The sequence below is a fragment of the Gadus morhua genome, chromosome 14 (assembly GCF_902167405.1).
Source record: "Gadus morhua chromosome 14, gadMor3.0, whole genome shotgun sequence".
NCBI lineage: Eukaryota > Metazoa > Chordata > Actinopteri > Gadiformes > Gadidae > Gadus > Gadus morhua.
This window is the reverse complement of record NC_044061.1, coordinates 19,103,163-19,127,915: the sequence shown is the minus strand read 5'-3', so window position 1 is coordinate 19,127,915 and position 24,753 is coordinate 19,103,163. Positions and strand designations below refer to the sequence as shown.

General features: G+C 42.2%; 2 protein-coding genes across 4 annotated transcripts; both read right to left on the bottom strand.

The window, feature by feature from the left end:
- Window positions 1-1,198: 1,198 nt before the first annotated feature.
- On the bottom strand, window positions 1,199-6,721 carry sec11a (SEC11 homolog A, signal peptidase complex subunit). Its single transcript, XM_030377403.1, has 6 exons — window positions 6,558-6,721; window positions 5,439-5,548; window positions 3,113-3,262; window positions 2,599-2,718; window positions 2,327-2,384; window positions 1,199-1,685 (listed from the first exon to the last, which is right to left on the bottom strand). Exons 1-6 carry the CDS (start codon window positions 6,606-6,608, stop codon window positions 1,635-1,637), a joined length of 540 nt encoding a protein of 179 aa, XP_030233263.1. The 5' UTR covers window positions 6,609-6,721; the 3' UTR covers window positions 1,199-1,634.
- Window positions 6,722-10,672: 3,951 nt separating this feature from the next.
- On the bottom strand, window positions 10,673-23,331 carry alpk3b (alpha-kinase 3b). 3 transcript variants are annotated; one of them, XM_030377527.1, is made up of 14 exons: window positions 23,242-23,331; window positions 22,629-22,939; window positions 20,988-21,109; window positions 20,520-20,637; window positions 18,782-20,225; window positions 14,376-17,289; window positions 13,800-13,947; window positions 13,496-13,623; window positions 13,346-13,381; window positions 12,676-12,950; window positions 12,218-12,306; window positions 11,902-12,119; window positions 11,620-11,668; window positions 10,673-11,400 (listed from the first exon to the last, which is right to left on the bottom strand). In XM_030377527.1, exons 2-14 carry the CDS (start codon window positions 22,754-22,756, stop codon window positions 11,082-11,084), a joined length of 5,988 nt encoding a protein of 1,995 aa, XP_030233387.1. In that variant the 5' UTR covers window positions 22,757-22,939; window positions 23,242-23,331; the 3' UTR covers window positions 10,673-11,081. The 3 variants fall into 3 exon arrangements, with proteins under 3 accessions (XP_030233387.1, XP_030233386.1, XP_030233388.1); XM_030377526.1 differs by having other exon boundaries at window positions 23,178-23,277; XM_030377528.1 differs by lacking the exon at window positions 23,242-23,331 and having other exon boundaries at window positions 20,988-21,523; window positions 22,629-22,701.
- Window positions 23,332-24,753: the final 1,422 nt, after the last annotated feature.

Genomic DNA, 24,753 nt, shown 5'->3' with positions numbered 1-24,753 from the left:
TTTTGAAAGATTTTGTTGTTTTTCATCATAACCATAGCATAGGAACTATCCACCAAATAACAGACACCTACATGCGTGATGACGCGATCGGTCCCCGCGGTCTGACAAAACAACCACCTGCAATCATCTTGTCCATTCGTACTCCTGGCTGAAGTTCCACATCATGTTTGATTAAACTGGGACTTTCCTTGACAGGGACGGCCCGGAAAATTTCCCTTACATCGCAGCCAAAGGGCAAACTGTAGGAGTTGGAGGGGCCCGGGGGTCCCGTAAAGCGGGTGGGTTTGGGGGTCCAACCAAGGAAAGTTTGAGTATCTGACACTTAATTTCTTGCATTCGATTGAATTGTTTTGCACCAATTTGTGCCTTTATTGTGTCAATGCATGGGGGAAATGTCTTTGTTTATGTTAAGGAAAGCCAATTTTTAACACCTATCATTGTGTTCATAAACTCACAAAGAAACTGCATTGCTTTGTCTTTGAAATTCTCTGTATTTTAGAAACACAAGCCCCACACAAAAAAACGGTATTAAAGAAACATGTTCAGTCAGCAACCCTGATTTAGAGCCTTTTATAGGCTATGTATGTAGTTATGTTGATATGGGCATTCTTGTATTATTTGTTTTCCTTAGGCCCCGTTATGGATGGAAGGCACCCCTAACACTCAGCTGTAGCCCCTTGATAACCAGCTGATATATACTAGGGATGGATAAACTTCCATTCTTTTTGAAGTCTCCCAGCTTGCCGGTCCCCGGTCACCTTTGCCCCTGCTCTTATGCTCATTGTCTCCTCATAGAATACATGTTGACAAATTCTGTTAGGAATACAAGGCTTGCAGAGCTCTTTATGGCAAAGTAGGAGCCAGAGACCTTACATTTACTATAACATTATTTCCATCTTCCTCATTATGACCTGGAGGATTTGGAAAAAGTTTGAAAAGCGGGCATACTGCCAATAGCAGAAAAGAGAGGGATAGGTAAGAGCTACATAAAGTGAGATGTTAAGGTAAGAGCGACATATAGTGGAGATGGATAGGAGACCTGCAGATAGCGAAAGGCTAAGGTGAGAGAGCAACATAGGGGAGATGGTTAGGAGATACAGCTACATAGAGAGATAGGAGTCAAATGTAGACGGATGGAGTTTGAGGGATAAAGCGAATACGAGTATTTTCGATTGAAGAAGTAAAAACAATTCACACATTGAGGGCAACAGATTTAAATTTAATATCAAACTCATAATGTGTCTTTAGATACTTCACATAATTTCATCGGACAATGAATCAACATGAAAAGACACAAAATAAGAAGAATGCTGACATTTTCTGGGGAACATGACAAATAAAATTGTAATGTGAAATGAACCTTAAGTCTAGTCCCCCTCACAAAACAGACAAGTGTAAAGCTTATACACACATTGACGCCTTATAGCCCCATTTCTAGAAAATGTGGCCAATCAAAATAGTACAAAAGCCGGTCGGATTGAAAAAAAAAAAAAAATGAAACTAAACAGAAGTTGTTTTTGACAGGCAATGGTTGACATTTTTCTTGGACAAAGCTGGATCCGCATCGTGTTCGACAGAGACCTTTCTTACTCGCAGCCTCCCATCCTCAGGACATGTCTTCCTTGTAACCCTGTTCATTCCCGGTGGACCAATACAAAGAGCCCCAGCATGAAGAGAACAGCATACTGGAGACGGTGGAGGAAAAGCAGGACTTTAGACAGTATACATTAAGTTCAGGCTTTCATTAAAATAACATGAAACGCAGCAGCGGTAGGTCTGAGCTGAAGATGAAACTTATCTATACCTCTTTGATCTATTTCCCCTCGGAAATAATGATAATTACGATCAAATGCACTTTATAAATCAAAGGGACATTTTGGTGTTGCATCGGCATGCAACCAATACATTTATGAATAGTCGCTCACACCCCACCTTCCCTCTCCCGCTCCCAAATGCCACGATGGTCTGCTCCTTTGGGAGGGAGCGTACTACTATGTGTGATTCGTCGTAGTGATTCAATATACTAGGGGAGAATTGAGAATCTATTCAGAACCATAGAAAATAAGAGTTACGATTCTAACGTGAATCAACTTTTTCCCCACCTTGACCAACTATAGACTATTTACTAAATTACCAGATTATTTTATTCCATGTGACTCGGATACATTTCATTAAGGAAAAGGGTTGGGTGGCAAGGATGCCTACAGGTAGTCTAGAAAGAATCTAACCCAGTACCTTTTGGAGGGAGTCCAACACCGTTACTACTTCACATTATCCTACCCCGTAGTTCATCCCACTTCAGCCCTCCAGGAAGTCGGCTACCTACCTTAAATTTGGGGTAGTCGTTCATTAAAATGGTAACGATTCCAATATACGGCACAAACCTGGAAGCACATATCCACAATGAATACATGTTTAGTATACGCGTACCAATACAACCACACACACAACCATACCAAAAAATAACTTCCCAACATAAAGATCTGCTGAACTCATAAAAACTAAACTCTATACATATGGCCTTTTAGTTGTATGTATTGTATTGTATGTTAAGTGTATGAACTGCTTGGTCCCAGTGGAGACGGAGAGGAAGCGTACCCTCTGGCTCTGCCCACTACGTCCTTCTTCTCCAGCCAGTGCTGGCCCTGCTTGTACAGACCTCGGTCATCCACCGCGTTGTTGTCCCCCTTGGTCAGGAATTTGATGTCGCCGTTGTCCCTGCACAAGAACCATGGGTCGAGTGTTACGCTTCAAAGTTTGGACGCCAGGTGCCTGCTATTGAGTGTTTAGAAGAGGGTTAATAATGATAACAAATTTGCTGATAATTTTCCTTTGATGAAGTATGTGATATACTTTCTACAGTAAAGTATAGGGAAGTTTGAAACCTCAATTTAGAGTCGAGTACTTCTGAATATGGCCTCAGATGTACAAAAATAAAAAGTGAAATGTCACTTTGCAATGCAACTCGATTGTTCAACAGGTATTAAGGGTGACCTATTATACCACCAGGTTTGAGTGTGATTAGCCGTATCACACCTGGCGGTATAACATGTCACCTTTAATATCCAACCTTAACTACTGCTGCTATCATTAGAACCCGGAGGACGTGTACTTTTCATGAATCTTCAGTACTCTGTGTACTATGGGGATCTCGCGGCCCTCTATCCTGAAGACGACGATCTCCCCGACCCGGATGGGGTCCTCCACCCGGTTGGTGAGGAACAGCAGGTCTCCTCTGTGGAACGCAGGCTCCATGCTGCCACTGGAACGACACAATTAGGCCACCCATTTGAAGGATGACACAAAACAGTGGAGGGAAAATCTGCCCCATTGACTCGTCTGCCCTCAAGATACAGAGTCACAAAATATAGTCAGAATGCAAATACTTAAAAACATACACAAGGGAATCCTCCTGAATATTTCAGATATCGGTAGCCGTTGTTTTTCGGAAAAATGTATTGCCGACTCATTGCCTTGATAATCATAATGGCACACTGTACACTAATGAGGGAAAATATGAAAGTCAAGTTCTAATACAGCTGTAACGTTAGAATAAAAATATGGGAAAAAGTGATGGTTTAATAGTTTGTGAATGAACTGTATGCAGCCCCAATCACTGCTATATTTAGTTCATCCCGGAAATCCGCTTTTACTTTGAAATGAGTCACATCTGGCAAGTATGATCATCATTATGAACCAGATCAGTACTCTTCATGTATTATACTAAAACTAAACCTAATTCAGACTGATGTCAACAGCAGATGGAGACAGAGCAGGAGGAAGACCTTCTGAAACACAGCCATTTCGTGGTTTACCTTCAATAATAATTATTCAAATTAGGCTCCTGGTCACTTTAATTGAATTGTATTAAAACATACATAATTAAGTGTTAACCTATTTATAGTCCCCTTGCTGCTTATTTGGAGTTTGTTTGAGAAAATATATATATTTGGGTTATCCCCCCCAAGAACCCTAATGCAAATTGTTCTAGATTTCCTTTCTGGAAAACATCACAAGCAAGTCTAATCGTTCCCCATGTTGGGTCGCTTTTGGGTTGCATTAAATAATCATATCTTGTGATGACTAACTATCATCTTGCCTCCACTCCCCCACCGCCTGTCCACTATGGGCTAACACACAGCAGGCCAACACAGCTGGCTAGCATGCCTGTCCCTTCACACACAAACCAATCAAATCCTGCATTCATCAAATCATCCCATGTTTGGTCCTACACTAATATCCCGCTTTACTCATAACTCCTTACATTATTCATTACAGATTAGGGATGCACCGAAATGAAAATTCTTGGCCGAAACCGAATACCGAATGTGGCTTTTGCTGTTTTTCATTCATTTTGCTTTAATTTTTCACCATTGCATAAATCAAACAATTAAATGTCCTTTATATCTTTTTTGTCTTGCTTTTCAATAAAATAAAATTATAAATTTGATACAAAATATTTATTTAATACTGAACGTTTTCTAACATTCCAGCAGACCTTATAGCAAGAATTTAAGCACAATGTACCTTTAAATAAATGAGTAAAACATTTTTTTTTATCAAAAATAAAGATTTTGATGTATTTTGTTCGGCCTTTTTACTCCATCGGCCGAAACCGAAAATTATGTTTCGGGCCATTTTCGGCCGAACATTTTCGGTGGCCGAATATTCGGTGCATCCCTATTAAAGATTTCCCCTGTCACAGGCAAGTTATGCTGAAATCAACACCATTGTATTGTTGTCCTTTAGGAATACAAGGTTGTAAAATAATCAGCATACGTAAATAAGCTGCAGCATTGGTGTTGCAGCGACGTTGCACATTAATCCCCAGATACATTGGTCTGGGTTTAAATAAAATAAAATAAATCCAAGGCTTTCCATACACCAAGCCAGAATCACACTTCAATTTCATTATTGTAATAGGTTGAAAAACGAATCTAGAAGCTACTTCATACCAACGGGCATACATCTACAAGGTTATCTATATCCATCTATCTATATCTGTATCATTCTTTTTTGGTATCTGATTGGTGAGACCATATCACAGTCTCATGCTCTGTTTAATCTTTAATATTACAATCCAAATCATATACATGTTTTTAACTACTCTCATGGAGTCCGAAGCAAAGTGTTAGTGAACAGGCATATGGAGAACTGAGATGCAGGTCGTCAGATGATGATCCATGAAAAAAAAAAAAGTCCTGGCGGGAATACAGATTAGTTGTCAAATCCTTTAAAATGCAATTGTCTGCAAAACACTGGATATTTCCATTGTCCTGCTTTCACAGAAGTGTTTCGGAGCATGCGCACATTGAGCGAAGCGCATTTGAAAATTGTAGATTATCCCCTAATTTGCCAATATATGGTCAGATGGCCAATTGGCAAAAACGCCATAGATATATAGATACACGTCACACACACACAAAATGTAATCTTACCTGAGAACGACTACGATGGGACTCTCACTTCCGGTGACGACCATCAGTCCTTTCCAGATCATCAAAGCGGACGACACGATCATACCAAAGTTCAAAACCTGGTAATACAGCTGAAACAAAAATAACACGGTCTTCAGTTCTAAACAAGAAGTGTGGGTATATTGAGTTGGGGAGACGGGGAGGGGTAGTCTTGTGGTTAGGGTGTTGACTTTGAGCACAAAAGGTTCCGTGTTCTACTCTCAAATATCTATCGCATTCAAACCTTTTGGCATACTTCAGGAAGTTGAAAAAACATGTCCTGCTCTGCATATGAAAATGAATCGAATAACGGCAGGTAGTTTTGGATAAGATAGTATGAACATAAAATAGTATCAGGCTAAATATAATTAGGCTTAATGATGAATTATAGCAACAAACTGGATTTTTTTGTAAGTTGTGTTAGCTGTACATGTCCTTTTATATGGTGGAATACTTGTGCCAGGCCATAAGCCAAATGTGTGGACTTTAATGCAAACATACAAAAACCACATAAGAAATGGAGGTGTAACGACATTAAGGAATTGGTTAAACTCCATTGTGTTCTTTATTCCCAATAATGTTATGTTTTTGGTCCTACTGCACACAATATGGAACAATGAAAGTACATATATCCCTCATTCCAAGCCAACCGAGTCTAAATAAATACAAAGCCTTATTATTATGAATTAAATATCAAGGATTAAAATACTTGGACCATATTCAACAGACAACATTGGCGTCTTGGTCCAAGGGTTTATATTTAAACAATCGTATAGTATCAGTCTGACTAGTAAGGCATGATACAATATTATTCTTTAGTGTTATACAAAGCAGTTAAAAGAGCCACAAGTCAAATCAAAAATAGTAGCATGAAGAGACAAGAGTAGACAGAGTTGTTAATATTCTGAGAGAATGCAGTCAGATTTCCTTCCAAGGTAAATCCCATGGCCAAGGTGCAGGTACACACAATAGAGTGTAGCATATTGAATGCAACGTGTGATTGAGATAGCAGCTAGCAGGTTAGCATTTAGCTGTGTCCCTATTTGGCATCAAAGGGAAGCGATTAGCAAGGAAGTAACAAACTCAGAGTCGTCGACATACCTGCCGCTTATTCATGCGCCGCACATCGTCAAGGAAATCTAACGATAACATTTTTAATGTGTTTACTATTATAGATCAGCGTAAAATGTAGAATACATATGGATGCACATATGAGGAAACTTGCATCCGAATCTTCCGGGTCCGCTCAGGCGGAAGTCCCGCCCCCGTATTCATATTTTAGTTGAGGTGTCGTTTCAGGATACGACCAATGGACATTGTTTATATTATCCTTACAACGTTTCGATGCTATTAGTCTCAATTATAATAATTATAAAAATACTATTAAATAATAATAATGATAATAGGTATAGGTACAATAATAATGAGAAGTTATAATACTCATATTATTTGAAAGAAAGATATTCCCCAAAAAACAATACCAACATAATACCATGTAATAATTCAGATAATATATCATGCTACATAAAATAAAAAAATAGCCAGAAACATAATTCACACATTGTTAACTAAAACGATCACCCAAAAACGGTCTGATACCAACAATTTGATTTCATAAGGCAAAAATGGTATCTCCAAAATATTAGTTAACTGGCACAGTATAAATCATTATGGAAAGCACTTAATTATTTTGTCACTTTAATTTCCTGTTGGATTTGCGGTTTGACAGAGCAACTGATAAGAGTATCAGGGACTGTACATCTAAAATCACCGGAACAATTGGTCTTTTCACTCTGCTCAAGAGATTGTTATTAACACAATATAGCAAATATGTCATAGTCATAATTAAAGTGTGATAACATTTGTGATTTATGAGTCACCCGTTTTTTTTTCTTGTTACATGAATGGCATGTTTGGGCAATATTCAACTTCAACACTGGTATCAGATAGGAAGGCCTACTTACTAACACGTCAGAACAGCTGTAGTCATGCTGCTAAGTAAATAATAGTAAAATTTAATTTTAGCCAGGGATTTGTGATTGTGTCATGTTGACCCAGGAGCAGAAGAGAACCCTCCAAAACAAATGATAATGGCAGAACCCTGTATTATTCAGCTATCTAAGTTCCTTACAATGTGCAGTGAGAAACAATTGGAATGGACAGGCAATTCTCTCGAGGACCCATTACTCCAAGGTGTCTGTGTATATGAGTGCAAGAGAGAGTGTGTGTGTATGAGTTTGTGTGTGCATGTATGCGGGTGTTTGTGTGTGTGTGTGTGTGTGTGTGTGTGTGTGTGTGTGTGTGTGTGTGTGTGTGTGTGTGTGTGTGTGTGTGTGTGTGTGTGTGTGTGTGTGTGTGTGTGTGTGTGGGTGTATGTGTGTGTGAGTGTTTGTGTGTGTATTGCTGTAAGGTGTATGTGTGAGTTTGGCACTATGGTTACCTTCCTTGGGACCCTTCGTTTTGGGGTGATATTGGAACCTTGTCTTCAGTAGAGTACTGGGAGGAACGGCCCTGTGTCGGAGGATGGGCCTGCTGGATTCTGAAGCTGAAGCATCCTGGTGAAGCCCTCAAAGAGCGAGAGGACATGTCTGATCAAGGTTTGAGAACGTCTCGTCATGGTATACCTTCTAATATGCCACCCAAGCATGGCCAACGTTGTCTTCTCCCCATAGCCGCAGGAGCAAAGAGGTTCAGCTTAATGAAATGACCAGAGTAGTGACACACCTTAGCACTGCTCTGTTCGATAGATAGGCCAGGAAGCCCACTGGTGCAAATTGCATCAAAAGCAGAAGCTTCCTCAGCAAAGACTCTTCGATCTTTCTCAGGCGAATCATGTTCTAAATGATGTGCTTAATCATCTGGCCTGAAACACGCAGTTGGTCTTTACTGCCTGTTCTTTTTTTTTACTTGTGTGTGTTCTGTCTGTTTTAAAGATCCTTATTGTCTGTGTTGCGGAAAATACCAAACCACAACTCACCCAATAGTATCACCTCCATACCAAACTATTCATAAAGTACGATTTGAGAAGGAAAGGTTAATATTGCATCCGCCCAAATGCATTATCATACACTAGACACGTGACACCGGCGATTGTATTCCCAACCATTTAGCCTTTGTATTCTCCCAAGAGAGTGTGAGATATACATCAGAATGTCATTAACTCCCAGTCAGTAACAGCCTGCTGTGTTAGATTACAGCAGCATTAACAGTCCACTCGGCGACAGAACCGAGACCAGACCAGACCTGCGACTTTTGGTGCATCAGAGATAAAACTATTTTATTTTAAATGCCAGCTAGTCTGTGGCATTTCGGAATTGTGCAATGTGGTTCCCACGTAATCTGCATAAATAGTCAGAGCTGGTAAATTAGATCACCCTCAACAATAACAGGTCAATATCTGTGACAGGACAGGCCACTCTGGCAGAGGTCCTTACATTATTCTTGGTCTATAATGTTTTTGCTGGTGTTTTTATTACATGGGAGGTAATCTGTGCCTTTACGTAGTTCCATAACCTCCAAAGAAAGTAGGTAAATCATACAGGACAGATGTTGCAAGAAATACATCTGCATGGATTTAGTTCTTTGAATGAAATGTAACTTCTCTGGGAGCACAATCTAAATTGTAGATTGATGTTTCCAAGTGTATGCATGACCCAGTTAAATCCTAGGGTTTTGAGGCGTTATGCTACCTCTCTACCCGATTACAAGATAATCTGATAATCGTGTTAATCTTTCGGCACCTGTTTGAAACATGTTTCAGTTTTAACATCAAGTCGATTAATATATAAAATATATATATATAAATAGGATGTAAATTACCTTTAGATGAGTAAACAAGGCAGAGATGATCTGATTTAAAACCTCACTCACAAGTTAAAAATAAATAATCAAAACCATATTTCTTATAAACACCATTTTTTAAAGGTTGGTACCTTAAATAATAACAATCCTGATGTAGCCTAATACCACCGAAGGCCCTTGGACTTCTCTATCCTTCATTGAATGACATTGAATATTTAAAGCCAGGCTGCACATGGACCAGATCTTTCATTAGACAACTGGCTACTGTATGACATGAGTGTTAATTCTCAGTTTTCTCCCATTAAACAAATTCAGAGCTCTTCATTACATCTGACCAGAGCTGCCTATCAAGACATGAAGAGCTTGGAAAATGCATAACCCCCTCTCTATTTTTTGCCTGATTCAGTCATTCATTTTCCTCTTACGCACTGAACCAATCTGTAAAGATTAATACAGAATGTCTCATTTTGATTCTTTGAATCTGTTCAGACAAATGTGTTTCAAATTCATACTAACTGTGTCAACGGAGATGGAGATTCAGAGATATTTCCATACAAAATAACGTGTGTGTCTTTGAACCAAGTGTACAATCAGCTAACTTGAACGTACACATTTTTGAATCTGACCAACCAAGGTAATAGTTTGCTCTATCTATATCTCAACCATTGTCCACAATTGTTATTATTTTGGAGAAATTAAAAATCTTCAAACATCAATCAAGGAAAATTGTAACGGTGTCAAATAGCTGAAATGAGTAACCGCCCTGGTTTTAGTTTGGTAATAGAAAAAAAAAAAGCAGGCAAAAATATTCTGGTTTAGCAGCAATAACATCTCAAGCCCTACTCTACACATTTCTCATTTGTCTTCCCAAATTTTGAATCTCCACTCCCGATGGGTAGGGGGTGGGAAAATTAGTGTAATTAAAGCCTTAGCCTTCTGGTTGAAGTCCCGGTCAAGTGTCATGTTCTATTCCATTGTTAACAGCTTGTGACGCGTTTCGGTGGCTTGAACGTCATCACAGCTGACACAGTGGAGACACTCTGGATAGCTTACACATTGTCTTTTGCCTTTAACGGTCAAACTTGTTTGTTCATTCATGATTCAGGTGTTTAATTGAGTTGACCAATTTGACCTTTTACAGGAAGGAGTCCCTGCATCAGTGGTTTATGCATAAATAAACACAAATATTGTACAAAAAACTTGATTCATAGAAAAACAATGCTGTATGTGTTTCTACATATAGACAAACTACTACTATATGATGAACCTATATTTTATATTATATTATTATATAATTATATTATATTTATATCCAAGAGTGATTCAACATTGTAGACTCCCAATGCTGGGAGCCTTATTCAATTAAATTATAATGTGTCTATCTGAATTGTGTTGAGTGATGTATACAGCACTTCTCATCGAACATTATTCTTTTATTTCATTACATTTTAATTAATAGTTTGACATTTTAATTACTACAAAAGTTAATTTCAATTATTTTTGACCTTTGGTGAAATCAGGATAACAATCTATGCCATTCTTTTGTGTGGTTTTCTGGTGATCATTTTAAATGTTGTTTGAGTGCCAATAAGGTACCCAGGTTTAGTCAACATCCTTAACAAGTTAATTATTCTCCTCTCAACCCCCTTTAGGGGGGATAAAGCTCAAGGAAACGGGTGCACCTCCTCTTCCTAGCAGTAGGGATCTGCACCCACACATCCACCAGCCTACTGGCCTGAGATCTGGTTCTCTTCTGCACAACCAGCACTTCACGATCCTCTCATTGGGATCTCCCGAGAGGTGAGAGACTTAAGGAGGCTGCTATTAACTCGTTATGTTTGAGGGGCTATCCTCTTTTGCTTTCATAGGACTCTTGCTCCTATCCTGTTCCCCGTCAGCCTTCCTGGGTAGCCGGGGGCTGAGGGCCGCTCTCCTGGCTGTCCCAGGGCTGTGTGTGCCAGCCGCCGTCTTGCGTTGCAGCAGGGGGCTTTTGGAGCCCCTGGACTTGGAGGACGGCGTCTGCAGAGAGTCTGTGGGCTTCAGGGACCTAAGGCCCAGCAGTCCACAGTAGTAGTTACACTGGTGCTGGGACACAAACTGCTCCAAGAGGTCCGGATTCCCGACGGCTGACAGGCCCTGATACCTGCAGTAGGAAAAACAACACTGAGCGTCATCTGCTAGGATATTGTATCGGCAAAAGACCGCAATGTCATCTGGTGGGATATTAGCATTAGCTACAAAAATTTGTAATCACAACATTACCACAAATAAAACATCACTTGTTGAAGCTTTGCTGGTTTTCGTTAGTATGTGAAATGCTGTCAATGTGTAGATTTTATATGTGAGTAGCATGTATACCAACCCAGTTGATTTGATTGATATTCCAACATTGGTGAGTTTATTGTCCACACCTGCAAAATAATCAAATTTCATATATAACATAAATACATAAATTCAACTTTCAATTGGTTGGATGTTATTGTATGGTCAATCACCCTTATTAGAAGGAGTCAACATTTAAGTTTAGCAAAATTATCCTCCCACAGAATAAACTAATGCTATACTAGAGGGGCCATTTATCCCAACAGTGCCATTACAGTCTACTGAGCTGAGACGATGAGGAGATCTAAGCTCAATGTCTTACCCTCCAGCTGAGTGAAAAGCAGGTTCCCGTTGGTCCACTGATGGATCCAGTGCTGCAGAGCACAGCATTTCAGCTCCACCTCAGAGCCAGTCCTGGAGACTAGCCCGTTCCCAGCACTTAGCTTACAGTACTTCAGGTAGACCCCCTTCAGGTCTGTCTCCACTGTGGCGTAGGGCACGGTGTTGGCTGGCCGGTACATCAGGTAGACTGGAATGACCCTGGGACAACCGAGTGAGGCAGGGATGTGGTTGGAATGTAATCACGCATCATGCTGTATATTGGTGGATCCATCAGGTGGTCCGAATCCTATACTCACTCAAGGCACGGACCAAAGTTTTCAACCACTCTTGACTCCGCAGAGAAGATCTTACAATATTCCCGAGCCAGACTCTGAATTCTACATCTCTGTTTTTGTACAAAATGGAAGATAAGAATTGTAAAGATACCTTTATCATAAATGAGAATATCTTGATATGTTTTACCTCAGTGATGCTGAAATATAATTAATTAATTAATTTAGTAATAAACTATAAGTTAGTTGTGTAAGGATGGTATAATGTTGATATCAGTGTTAGGTTTGGGTACCATAAAGTTTTCTTTCCCTTTCCTTAACCTAGGATGACATCTTGTCATGCCAATCTATGGAGTTGTTTTGTCTGTGTCAAAGTCCTAATTTTCCTTTGTTAACTGTTGACTTGAGAATCCCAATAACGTCATTGTTATTGTGTATCTCTCCACCAGCAGCTCACATTTTCATTGTCACGATGTACTTGCCTGTCTCTCCATTTCCACATTCCTCTCTGTGAGTTGGGCCTCTCCTTTGCCTCCATAGGCGATCCGGTTGCACATTTTTATCACACAAGTGGTGCCGGACTCAAACACGGGCTCCAGGCCGTACACCACCTTGGCTCTCCAGGTTTTGCGGGAACAGCCACCTCCAATATGAGACTCCTGCACCATGACACGCCCAAAGAACTTGTTGCCCCAGACCCCGCTGTCGGCGACGCCCTTATTCAACAGGAGCGGAGTCATCTCAATCTCCTCTCCCACTACACAGAACCCAGGGTCAGAGTATGAGAGATTTAGAGATACGTTCAATGCATTAAAATGGCTTGATGAAACCTGCAGTCTGTTTAATCTTCACTCTTTGTTTTTCCCTGTTTTGTATTGAAGTGCCTCTTTATATACATTTCAGAAACGACAGAGTTACTGGTATAGGTATACATTGTTATTTATTATTACAAATAGTTGAACAAATATTAAGTACATAAATAAAAGCCTTTTGGTGGACGTGTTACTGTGAATGCATTCTAAGGGCACAGTGGGAATCAAAGCCCGGATCCTGGCAGTGTTCATGCCATGCTCTATATACACATGGATATAAAGTGCAAGGAAAACTAGCTTAAGTGACGTCTGTTGTGAAAAAGTTTGCAAAATATCTTACCACCAAGGTCCTCACGCAGCCGCATCCCCCCAAGGACTGCAATACAAATAGACAGAGTTCAAACTACACTGCAGCTGTTAAGTGCTATTCATACTATACAGTTGGATCATCATTATCAATGCTATAATAGTACCGTGATGTAATACCTACTTTCTGCACTCAGCAGGAGGTCGGTGATGTCGGTGCCATGGTCGTTGGTGATCTTGCACCCGTAAACCCCGCAGTCTCTCTTTGATGCTTGGACAATAGCAAGGTTTACTGGGGTCTCATCTCCTGCACTATACACAAACAAGCAGAAATGAACACCGATCTTAATTTTGCCAATCCCTAATATGCAAATCACTAAAACAAAATTGATTCATAGAAATGAATGGTTGTAGAACATTATTAATGGGCTTTTTTTCAATGATAAATTTGAATGGTTCCATATTTTATTTTGCTATTTTGGACTCACCTTCGATTCACCTGAACTACCTCCACATCGTCCCTATACCAGCTGATAACAGAGTCGCTCAGGACGTTGAAGAACTGGCACCACAGCTTCAGGTGTCCCGAGGCATCCGAGAAGCTCTCACCTCTAATCTTACGGATGACCTGAGGAGCTAAAAGGGGAATACAGGCCCCCCCATGGCGTGTTACATCTGAACCTTACTGTGTTTCACATTCTCTGCTCTCCTAAAAACGACAGAGGGAATCCTATCCGTGTCTCGTCTGTATCCTGGCGTTGGTAGCGGCCGTGCCAAAACTAACAAGCAGGGGGCTCCTGCTGTCTGGGGTTCCAGTGAGACCTGGCCAAAGAAAGCTGCACTGACTAACAGTGGCTTATTTAATTAAATGAAATTATTTAATCATAATATTAGTGGCCCAAGGGATGCATAGCGCTATGTTTATTATACTGGATTTGTATGGATCTCTTATCAGAGAGGCTTCCCTCGACAAACAATGCCAAACTACTCATCAAACATGACAAATTAAAGAAAGGTGCGGTTGAGATAGGTTATCAGAGGATGTTTTGAATGAAGCGTTCTACCTTTGAACGGGTCAGGCTTTTCCTTCTCTGCAGACTTCTCCTCACTCCTTTGGGCCTGGGGCTGCTGCAGGGATTCCTTTCCCCCTCCTGGGGTCTCCTGAGCCACCGACTTCCTGCTCAACAGCGGTGACCGCCTCCTCACTGGCGGAGTCCGCTGGCCGATGGGCTCAACAGCTAAGAGAGATTGCTGAGACGGACTAGGGGGTACGGAGAGGGGGTACGGAGTCGCAGCACCCGGGAGCACCTTGCTGGGCTTTGGGAGAACTTCCTCGCTCTGAAGTTCCCTGTCAACGGCTTTTGGGCTAGTCGGATTGTCCTCGACCGTTTTCGGTTTGGGGATTAGGATTTTTCGTCGTGCTCCCAAGGCCAGTTCCTTTGGGGTAGCGGAAGAGAAGGTCGGAGCATCGCTCTTAACCTCCTGTAGGGGGGCTTCATCGTTCAAAGAAGACATCTGAGGGGCTATCGCCGTCGTTGATGGCTCAATGATGGAGAGGTTCCTCTCCTGCTGAGAGTCAATCACTTGTTTGGTCTCTACACTGCTTCTATTAAGCTCGGGTATCTTCTGCGCGTCAACACATGTCGTAGAAAGTACAGGCATGCTTTTCAAATTACTTTCAATGTTAAGTTGAAGTTCCGGATTTGGGATCTGTTTAAATCCTTCATCAGTACCTTGTACCAGTACCAAGTGTTGTGGACTGTGATGTTCTAAGGAAGGACCAATTATCTCACTAGAGTCTCCTGTACAACACAACTCTGCAGTGTCAATCCCTGTCTCCACACTTGAGGGAGGCTTCCTATGTTCCTGAGTCATGGTAACAGACAAATTTGACTCTGTAAGTGCTTTGCAGTTCCCTCCTCCCAGAGAAGCATTAAAAGAACATGTAATTGTGGTATTGAGATCCGTAGCGCCAGCAGGGGGTGCGTCAGTTATATTTCCCAATGAAACTGGAGATGGGGTTCCACATTCATGGCCTGTGTCCACTATATCTTCATTTTCCATGCTGCTATAAGTGTTGCCAGTGTCTGCGAAGCTCTCTGTGTCAATCACAGTTATGGGCGGGATGCTGAAAGAGAGGATGGCTTCTGGGGGGATAGCTGGAGTGATGGGAGTCAGGGCTGGGTCGGCCGTACACACTGTTGTTGTTTGTGGATGAATTCCTGGTGGTGTTTCAAACAGTTTCAACGTGATATCTGGTACCTCAGGCGTAGAAACAGAATTTGGGTCCGTTTTCGGTTCCATCTCTTTTGTGCTCTCCACATCAAGTCCTTTCACAATATCTTCTCCTCTAGTTAAAGGGTTAGTGGTTATAACTTCAGTACTCGGGGCAGTGGGTGTCTGGGGTTGCTCTGGTGAACACTCTTTAGGGTTTATACTAGGTTGCAATCCAAACTGTTTTGCCGAAGTGTCTAGTACCGCAGGAGTGGAAACAGGTATGGCCTCTACTCTCTCCGAGGGCTTGATTGGATAAACCAGCGGAAAATTGGTTGCCATGTTTACGGTAGTACATGATTTCGTTGCAGTGCTCAGAGTTTGAAGTTCTGTCACTGCGGGTCCGATGGCAGTATCCACCGCTGTGACACCACCGCCTCCTATTTCTTCTGTGCTCTCCACATCAAGTCCCTTCACAATGTCGTCTCCTTTGGTTGAAGAGGTTAGCACTTCAGTACTCGGGGCAGTGGGAGTCTGGGGTGGCTCTGGTGAACACTCTGTAGGATTTATTCTAGGTTCCAATCCAAACTGTTCTGCCGCAGGGTCTAGTCCCGCGGGAGGGGAACCAGGAATGGCCTCTACTCTCTGATCTATTTCCACTGTCTTCTCCAAATCCTGTACCGTTGCATTGTCTTCTCCCTGTGGAGGGACATTAAAAGAGGCTACGGCTTCAGTATTAGGGGGACTGGGTTTCGGGGGTTGGTCTGGGGGCTTTGTCTCTATTTTCTCTTCCACTTCAATCATTAATGCCCTCTCTATATCATGTACCTTTTTAGGTTCCTCTCTTAAGTCTGGAACTGTCTTTTTAGCTGCTTCTTTTTTGGTTGACAAAGCAAAAATTGGAGTGGCGGCAATGGAATCCGCTGAAGCTGAACTTGTCTCATCTGTAGATGGATTTGACATCTTGGAGTCAAGGGCCTTTATCTGAGATCTCATAATTTCAGCGACTGAAAGAACATTAGGTTCAGGTTTGTGGGATTCCTTTAGGGGGTTAATTTGTTGTTCAGATACGCTTGTGTCTGGGACATTTATACTTCTTAGTTCCATTGTAACTTGTTGATTGCGGGTGTCAAAACCAGTTATGTTGGTTTTGTGCGTCATTGGATGGGTCTCAACTCTGGATTTTATCACAGGTTCATTTTTCATTTCAGTGTGAGAAACACCTGCGCGTGTAATGGAAACAGTTTCCTTTTGGCTGTCATCTAGAGTGGCTCCTATTTGTGCTTTTTCCCTTTCCTTCAGGGCAACAACAACATCAACTTCCATCTCGACTTTCTTCTGGCCCAGAGCCCGACGCTCCTCACATACTGGCGACGTACCTGCCTGGTGCCCATCAACCTCACCCTCCAGCGGTCCGTCTAACCCCTCCTCTGTTTTAACAGCTGACTCGCCTGGATGTTGGATGGCATGGGACACGCTACACCCTAGGCTGCTCTGTCCATTGCCCAAACTTCTGTCCGGGAACGTCGCTGGGTCTGTAAAAGGGACTGAATTGCGTTCACTTGATCCTCTGGAATGATCCCTCGCGGTCCGCCTTGTCCCCGGGACAGGGTGGTGCTCAATGTGCTTCTGCCCTCCTGCCACCCCAGGCTCTTCTGACGGAGTCCTTCGTGGAGGGGGTGCGGCCACGGGGCGTGGGGGGGCTGGCGGTTTGAGGCCGGGAGGTGCATCGGTCTGGTTTGGCTGTGCCTGGGCCTGTGTGACCTTGAGGGACAAAGGGAGTAGAGATGTGTCCATGCTGAAAATATGTACCGCCTTATCCCTGGATATACTGCGAGCATAAACACAGGTGTTTATGATCGTGGCGACAGCATGTGGCGACAGCATAGCAAGGGCAAAACAAGTGTGAGCATAGGATGCAGTATTTTAGAGCTTGGTTGTATGTGCAAGCAGGACATCCAAGGAATGAAATGCAATCATAATTCCAAGGACTTTTATGTTAACCCTGCCTTCGCTTTTCCATTGCAGACATCACACAAAATAGTTTTTTCGTATAGCTTATTTTTCCACAAATCCAATTTGTTTTATAATACTTAATCTGATGAATGATTGTTTTGAAGTTAATGGTGGGGGCATGGCTTCTATTATTGCCCCTAGTATTTCACTTTGAAAACAAAGTGGCTAAAGCCAAAAAAAAGCATAGTGCAGCTTTAAGAGATATACATATATCGGTATATCGTTTTTTTTATATATATTATATTTTTTAGCGTTGGTATGCATTAATATGGCTAAGTTTAATGCCATGTGCTCTGTAAAAAAAAGACAGCTCAAATAGCAGTAAAGGCTGCTGACATCACCTCTCAAGGGACAATATGTAAATGAACACCCTCAGTAGCAGGTATAGTACACTAACATGTGACGCATGTTCTCTGTCTATGTTCCGTTGTACTGATGGGTCTTTGAAATACCTCTGCCTTTTCATGAAAAAGTAAAGAGGGAAGACTATTTTAAGTCCCAGTGGGGCCAGGGTGGTATGTAAATCATTTTAAGTGGTACTCAGCTATCATGACCTGTTCTGTCTCAGCTTTTGTTCCCCCACTGGTCTGGCATCCATCTGGCTGGGTTAAATATTGCATGAGCAGTGCACGGGTCTTTCGTATAGTAAATCATGGAGAGATTGGAGTGAGTTGTCATAAGACTGGTCGTGGCTTTCACCTAAGCGCACCTTTTTGAATAGCTTTACTCATATTGAAAAATGAATAGGCCTATGGGATATTGTGATAAAGTAGATGAATAATAGATACTCCTTTTCTATGTAGGCTATGGGAGTACAAAACAACTGCAGCAAGAGTAATTGGTGCGCTAGATAAATGTTATTATGATACAAAATCGGCTCCAAGTCTTCAGTTCTGCTCATCATTAGACACCAATTGCTCCTATTAATCACGGTGAAGATCACTGACCGCCAAATTAAATTACATTAGACTTTATATAAGACAACATAAATTAATTATTATATTGCAACTGCGTGGGTCTTCCAAGTCTCCATCTTTCTGAATATTATTAACCAAGGCACTGCAAAACATACAACTATACCTGCATCCCCCAGTTTGTGTGCGTCACTCAATTCCTGCCAAACAGTGGGTGCGAAAGCTTGTAAAAGCTATATTTAGAGATTGGATGCCTGTGGTACCGATCTAGCCTGTGGTCGAAATGCAAAGCAATTCATGAGCTCATGCAAAACAGGGTCACTCACCTCGGCCAGCTGTTGTGGCTCAGACACAGAAACATTCTCCACGCAAGGGTTTGTTCCCTTCCTGCATCCCTGTTCCCCTGGCGACTGGCGGAGAGCGTCCTCAGCATCCCCTGCCGACTGACACCTCCGCAGTGTTGTCCCCTGACGTCTTGGGCCTGAGGGGGGCTCTGAGGGCTTGATTGGAGTTACCGGCACCAAACTGGTTTCCACGTTTACGGTAGTACATGATTTCGGTGCAGTGCTCAGAGTTTGAAGTTCTGTCGCTGCGGGTCCGATGGCAGTATCCACCGCTGTGACACCACTGCCTTTAATGTCCTTCTGCTTATGGTTTCTGATTAAGGGCTGTTTGGGAGTTGCTATGTGTGTTGGTGGTCGATGTGCTGGGGAAACTTGGGGAGACTTTTGCGACCTTGAATCCAATTGGGTTTTCTTTGTATCTCTGTGCTCAGCTTTCCCCTGAGATAATAGTTTATCTTCTTTACCTTCGGACCCATGCTCACCATTATGTTTACGCAGAGATCCAGCAAGTGAAACATCAACAGAGCGTGTGTTAGCAACAGGCTTTTGCTTTTGCGTGGCACTTTTAGGTCTCTCTAAACGGGCCGAAGCTCCATCCAGAGACACCTCATCCTTCTTTGAAGGAGTTTTATCGACATTCAATGCTGCCTCTGTTGTTCTCTTCTGGCCCTGTTCTGGTTTTGCTGGAGGTGCAGAATCCAGAGCAGTGAAGGAAGGGGAGCTCTCCATCGCCTCCTCTGAAAACCCCTGAGCATTGACCAGCTTGTTGCGGGCTTGTGTTTCACAGCCCTGCACATCTGAGCTCACATCTTGGGAAACCCCCTCCCCCAGGGCATTCTCCTTCACACCTTCCACCTTGTTTGACATCTTAATCTTTTTCTCCCCTAAGGGGATTTTGGGTTGATGCGGAGTGAAAACCTTCTGCACAGAGTCGTACAGGTAAGTATTCCCCTTGCCCCCGTTCTCCGTGACCCCCCCGTGTCCGTTAACGGCGGGGGCCACTGATTCCCCATTGGCCAACAGGGGAGGCTTCGCCACCGTAGCCCCAGCCGTAGAGTCCTGCAGCCTGGCCTCCACCGCAGCCTCAGCCCCTGGCCCTGGAGCTTCAGGTCGCTCTCTGGTGGGTTTCGGCACCACCTCCATGGAGCCGGGGGCGCTGAAATGGGGCGCCATTGGGGAGCGGCGTTTCCTCTGCGAGCGGTCTGGGCTGAGGCTCCGGAGGGGCTCCTGCTCGGCGACACCCTGGTTCTCGCGGCCCTCCAGATCCCTACGGCGGTTCTCAGCCTTCTGTTTGAGCTTGGAGAAGTAGCGCTGGTGGATCAGGTACTCGTTCATAAGGCCTACCTCCAGCACCCCGGAGCAGGACACGATGCCCTTAGTGTTGCTGGCCGAGGCCTGGTATATAGCAGCGTCCTCCACCGTACAGCTGGAAGCACAACAAGCGGTCAGATCAGGTCATCAACCACAACAACAGCAATAACAACTTCACGTTGGCAGAGGGAAATGATAGCAGTCTGTTATCCAAAGAGTCGATTGCGATACAGGAAATGAGCAAGATAAGAAATAGGCATCTTTCTCAATGATGCCTGCAGGTTAGGCTGTGGACATTGGTATCGAAGCCAGTACGTTTCACCTGGGAGTCAACCAGCCTAGCCAGTACACTATCCTGTAAATATTTCTAAATCAGCAAAGGGAATGTCTGAAAAATAATAAATCATACTTGTAAATGTGCAGGCAATGATTTGGTCCATTGCGGAATATTTCATACTTGGGCAGTCCGCAGTATCTATCTAACTGAACATCATCTTTATACCAAATCACTTCAGGGATAGGGTGACCTAAAATGCAAACAAACAAGGGAAGTAGAAAAAATACAACGTATTTAACACAATGTATGCAATGTATGCATCACAGTTGCTAATGATTTCTTAAATAGGTCGGTTAACAAGTTGATCTTATATTTTGTTCATACTGTATGGGTATAAAGTAGTGGATTAAGAAGAGTATTCACTAAATAATAAACAATTCTCCATAACCAACATTTAGGGTGCAAAACATGAGGGGGAACATTTTAAAGCAACCCATTCTAAAGCAATTGTGCATGTATGGTGTATATTTGTTTATGTTGTTGTTGAGCTTGTACTTTTATGTTTTTATCTAAATAAATCTAGCCAGATTGTGCTATTACCTTTCACTTCACAGGTAAAGGTCACTTTGCATTTCTCGGACACAGCTCTGGACCTCAAGGTGAGCTCGAAGGTCGGCTGGGTCTCCTCGGCTAACTGGGCCATCACACTGCACAGGGTGCTCCTGAAGAGGGTCATCGCATGGAGCTGTATGGTTCTGCATCTTCTAGCAATAGCTCTCATGCATAAACCCATCAATCAATCACTCAATCAGTAACTATTTTGAATATCTATGATTTACAACGATCAAGCAGAACAGAAAAATTACAATTATTACTTTTTTTTCCCATTTTATCCATGAGGTGAGATGTTGTATGATTCTAGTATTCATTTATAAAATTTAAAAAAATATATAGACTAATGAATACACTTTCAGAAGTCAACAGAAATGTTATTCAATCCGCTTCAGTGCATAGCATTCATTCAAGAACTTTCACACTCATGCTGACAGCGAACTAGACGTATGATTGATAGAGAGAGGGTACAATAGTCACAATACCTTGGCGGCCTATACTGAGAATACCTGTGACTCGGAGAGCTAGGCAGAAAGGAAGCAAGTAGAAGCAGAATGCAAGGCATGTTAGCAAGGCATTACATCGCACATCACAAGGGATGCTTGTCACATGTAAGCAAAGCATTCATATGGAGATATGAATGTGTCCCTTGACGGATTTGTTTTTTTACATTACATTTTACAAACATTATTTGAGAGCTATTAATTGTTCCTTTATTTAATCTTTGATTCAGTCACTACTATCAATTGGCTGTGCGCATTCTCTCACTACTATCAAGTCCCGAAATAATCAGCACTGCCAAGAATAATTAGATAAGAAAATCTGATTTTGAATCAAAATGACAAAATATATAAGCAAAAAATTTACTAGTGTTGGCAATACATGGAAATGCACGAATGCACGTTAGCTAAATATGACGAGAAGAGGAGGAAACCAACCATCAGAAAAATAAATTTTCTAAACGTTGCCGCACACACACACACACACATGACCTTCTAGTGCAGTAATTACAGGGTGAATGAAGCCCTGTTAACATAATGTTCACATGTTCTAAGGTCAGATATAATGCATTTCTTATTGAACTGTGTTATCAGGGGTCACCATGACACGGGTAGTCATCAATAGAAGAACAATAATCGATTATGTCGTCCATGTGTGGAATAAGCACGGAAATTAAATCTGCTCGGATGTTAAATGAGGCTTTTCGAGGTTTAGTGCAGGTTCAGTGCCCTTGTTAGGATCCTCACACACTCCACTGCATGTTTACCACAATTAGGCTATCACAGCAAGACACTGGCTCGAGAAGGAGTTGCAGCCATGCAAGCCGTCACGCAACACACTATTCATGTTCTGTTTTTTTCATCCACTTGGCATTGGGGAATGTGAGGAGCACCTTGTTGTTGTTTGACAAATGCAAATTTCTAACACGACATGGAACATCTATCTGACAGAAATCCATTTAGCATTTTAAAGCATTATGATTTGCAGCTCTTTTTTGAGGGAATAGCAGAGTTACTGGAATTGAGGGATTGCAATCTGCTTGGGAAGAAGCTCATGAATTTATCGTCAATATTATCTATCACAAATCTGAGAGCCTCAATGTATCCCATTGAATTGTTGGGTGTGTACCTGCTCTCGGGCCTGACGTTAGAGAGGTAGCTCCGGCTGGATGGCCGGCCGCTGACGTCATCCGCATTGTGGAGGCCTGTGCGTCCGTCTCCAGAATAGGAGCGCTGCATCACCCTCCTGGAACTCATGCTTACGACCAGACCCGGTGTTTCAGCTCCGATTCAGGTTCACTCGGACAATCTCATGCAAGAGACAGAGAGAGAGAGAGAGAGGTGCACTGTATAGTGTTGTCTTGTAGATGTGAGGGTAATTCCTTTGGAGGCGTTAGGTGCCTGATAGTTTGTATATTCTTGAATAGACCGAGATTGAGGCTGAAAAAAAAGGAGGGAAAAGTTAAGTGGTTCATTAGTGAAATAAATAAATGAAAATAAATCAGCAGTCTGCTATTCCATGATGAAATACATCAAACTTGACAAAACCTAACAACAATATCACAAAAGGTGCAAACTTTTTCGCGTTGTGTTGTTCTCCCAAACACAATAGAACATGAAAAACAAGACAGAGGATGCTACTTCAAAAAGAAAAGGATAAATCCCAGTTCCTTGCTACCTACGACTCCTGCTTGCATTGCGTTCATTGGATTCTTCCCATGTTGGATCACTAGTTCACTCACCCTTCACATATTCCTTTGTGTGCCTTGACAGATAGCGCACTGCTCTCACTCCAGGCTCTGCGATCTCCAATCAAACATGAGCATGGGTAGCCTGCCGGTTATTTATAGGAGGCCTACAAATAGGCACGAGGCTACATCACACTTTCCAAAACGTACCTTCTTGGGTCCATTTTATTTAAAAAAACGAGGTGTAGACTTTGGAAGAGAAAGCTATAGTCTCTGTGAATAGTTGGGAAAATTCAAGTCTTTTATCACCGGAATAATCCACACAATCTTCTTAGATTTGGTAGTTCTTTCAATTGGGATGAGACGGAAAAAGGGTGTAGGTTTTACTACTAAGATACAAACAATATCTTCATAAAAAAATATTCTACATAGAATGTAGTTGTGTATTGATAATTATAAAAAGGGTTAGGGTTAAAAAACAACAGGATTTGAGCCTGCCTGTCTGACTGCATGAGGGTTTTATGTGCGCAGTAAATTAATCCAGCTACCGTTCTGCTATAACATACGCTCAGTAGACCTCCTCGTTTAGCTCTGAATACATGCAAACGCTCAGGAAGTGGTGGCATAATATAGTCTATTTATATGGCATTAATGTTACCATGTGTGGGGCAATAGTGCATGCATTGTCCTGCTATTGACAATTACACTGGACCCCAGAGGATGGCTGGTCAGAATAGAACTGCCTTATATAGACCGCTCAGACTGACAGTTTAGTAGCTGCTCACACCCATATCCTTATAGGCTTTACACATGCACATGGAGGACATGCATGTGTAAGCCATACACACACTCACATGAACACAGAATAATTCTTACGGATATTGAAATACATTTTGAATTGTATTGTTTTTTGTCGTCGTCGTCAATTTTACAGTAGAACAAACCATGCATTGCTATATTTGTGCACTCATTTTACAATTTAATCCAGTTCAATTTGAACAGGCTATGAACAGTTCTTTTAGTAACTTTATGTTGACATTGCACATTCATGTGATGTATTTTGGTCATATTATGAGTAGTTTATTTTGTTTAGATCCCTGCTTGCAAACAACAAGTGTCTTCCTGAACACATAATAACAAGTCCCTGCTACTATCAGTTACAGTTTCCTGGCCCGGAGGCGATCCTGAATCCCAAAGTTCAAAGACGGCAATCCGAATTTCCTCTTGTGTTGCATCAGATAGTCGCTCATGAAATTACACACGTGTGTGTGCTTGCTGTGTGGCTATTTTAATTAACGTATTTTCATCATCCATCATAATATTTTGTCACATGTTTGCTTAAAATTACCACTATTTTTATGTGACACAACCTGTTTGCGGAGTGTTTAGAGGCAGTTCAGTGGCAGTCCAGTGACTGGTAGTTTACACAAGGCGGCCCCTGGTACGTTCTGGCCCGACCGGTACAGCTTTTGCCAGGGTCAGGGGGTTTGATTCCCTAGTGCCCGTCCATACTATTCCCTCCCATCACTACGCTGTCTGAATTCATGATAAATGAAGGAAATGTCA

Excerpts from the sequence above, each read along its gene's own strand:
- sec11a (XM_030377403.1), bottom strand. The coding sequence starts at position 6,608 with ATGTTATCGTTAGATTTCCTTGACGATGTGCGGCGCATGAATAAGCGG. Across the intron at positions 3,263-5,438 it reads CCCATCGTAGTCGTTCTCAG|TGGCAGCATGGAGCCTGCGT; the intron begins GTAAGATTACAT and ends GTGTCGTTCCAG. Across the intron at positions 2,385-2,598 it reads GTAGTGGGCAGAGCCAGAGG|GTTTGTGCCGTATATTGGAA; the intron begins GTACGCTTCCTC and ends ATGTGCTTCCAG.
- alpk3b (XM_030377527.1), bottom strand. The coding sequence starts at position 22,756 with ATGAGTTCCAGGAGGGTGATGCAGCGCTCCTATTCTGGAGACGGACGC. Across the intron at positions 13,948-14,375 it reads AAAGCCTGACCCGTTCAAAG|CTCCTCAGGTCATCCGTAAG; the intron begins GTAGAACGCTTC and ends TTCCCCTTTTAG. Across the intron at positions 11,401-11,619 it reads ATATCAATCAAATCAACTGG|GTATCAGGGCCTGTCAGCCG; the intron begins GTTGGTATACAT and ends TTCCTACTGCAG.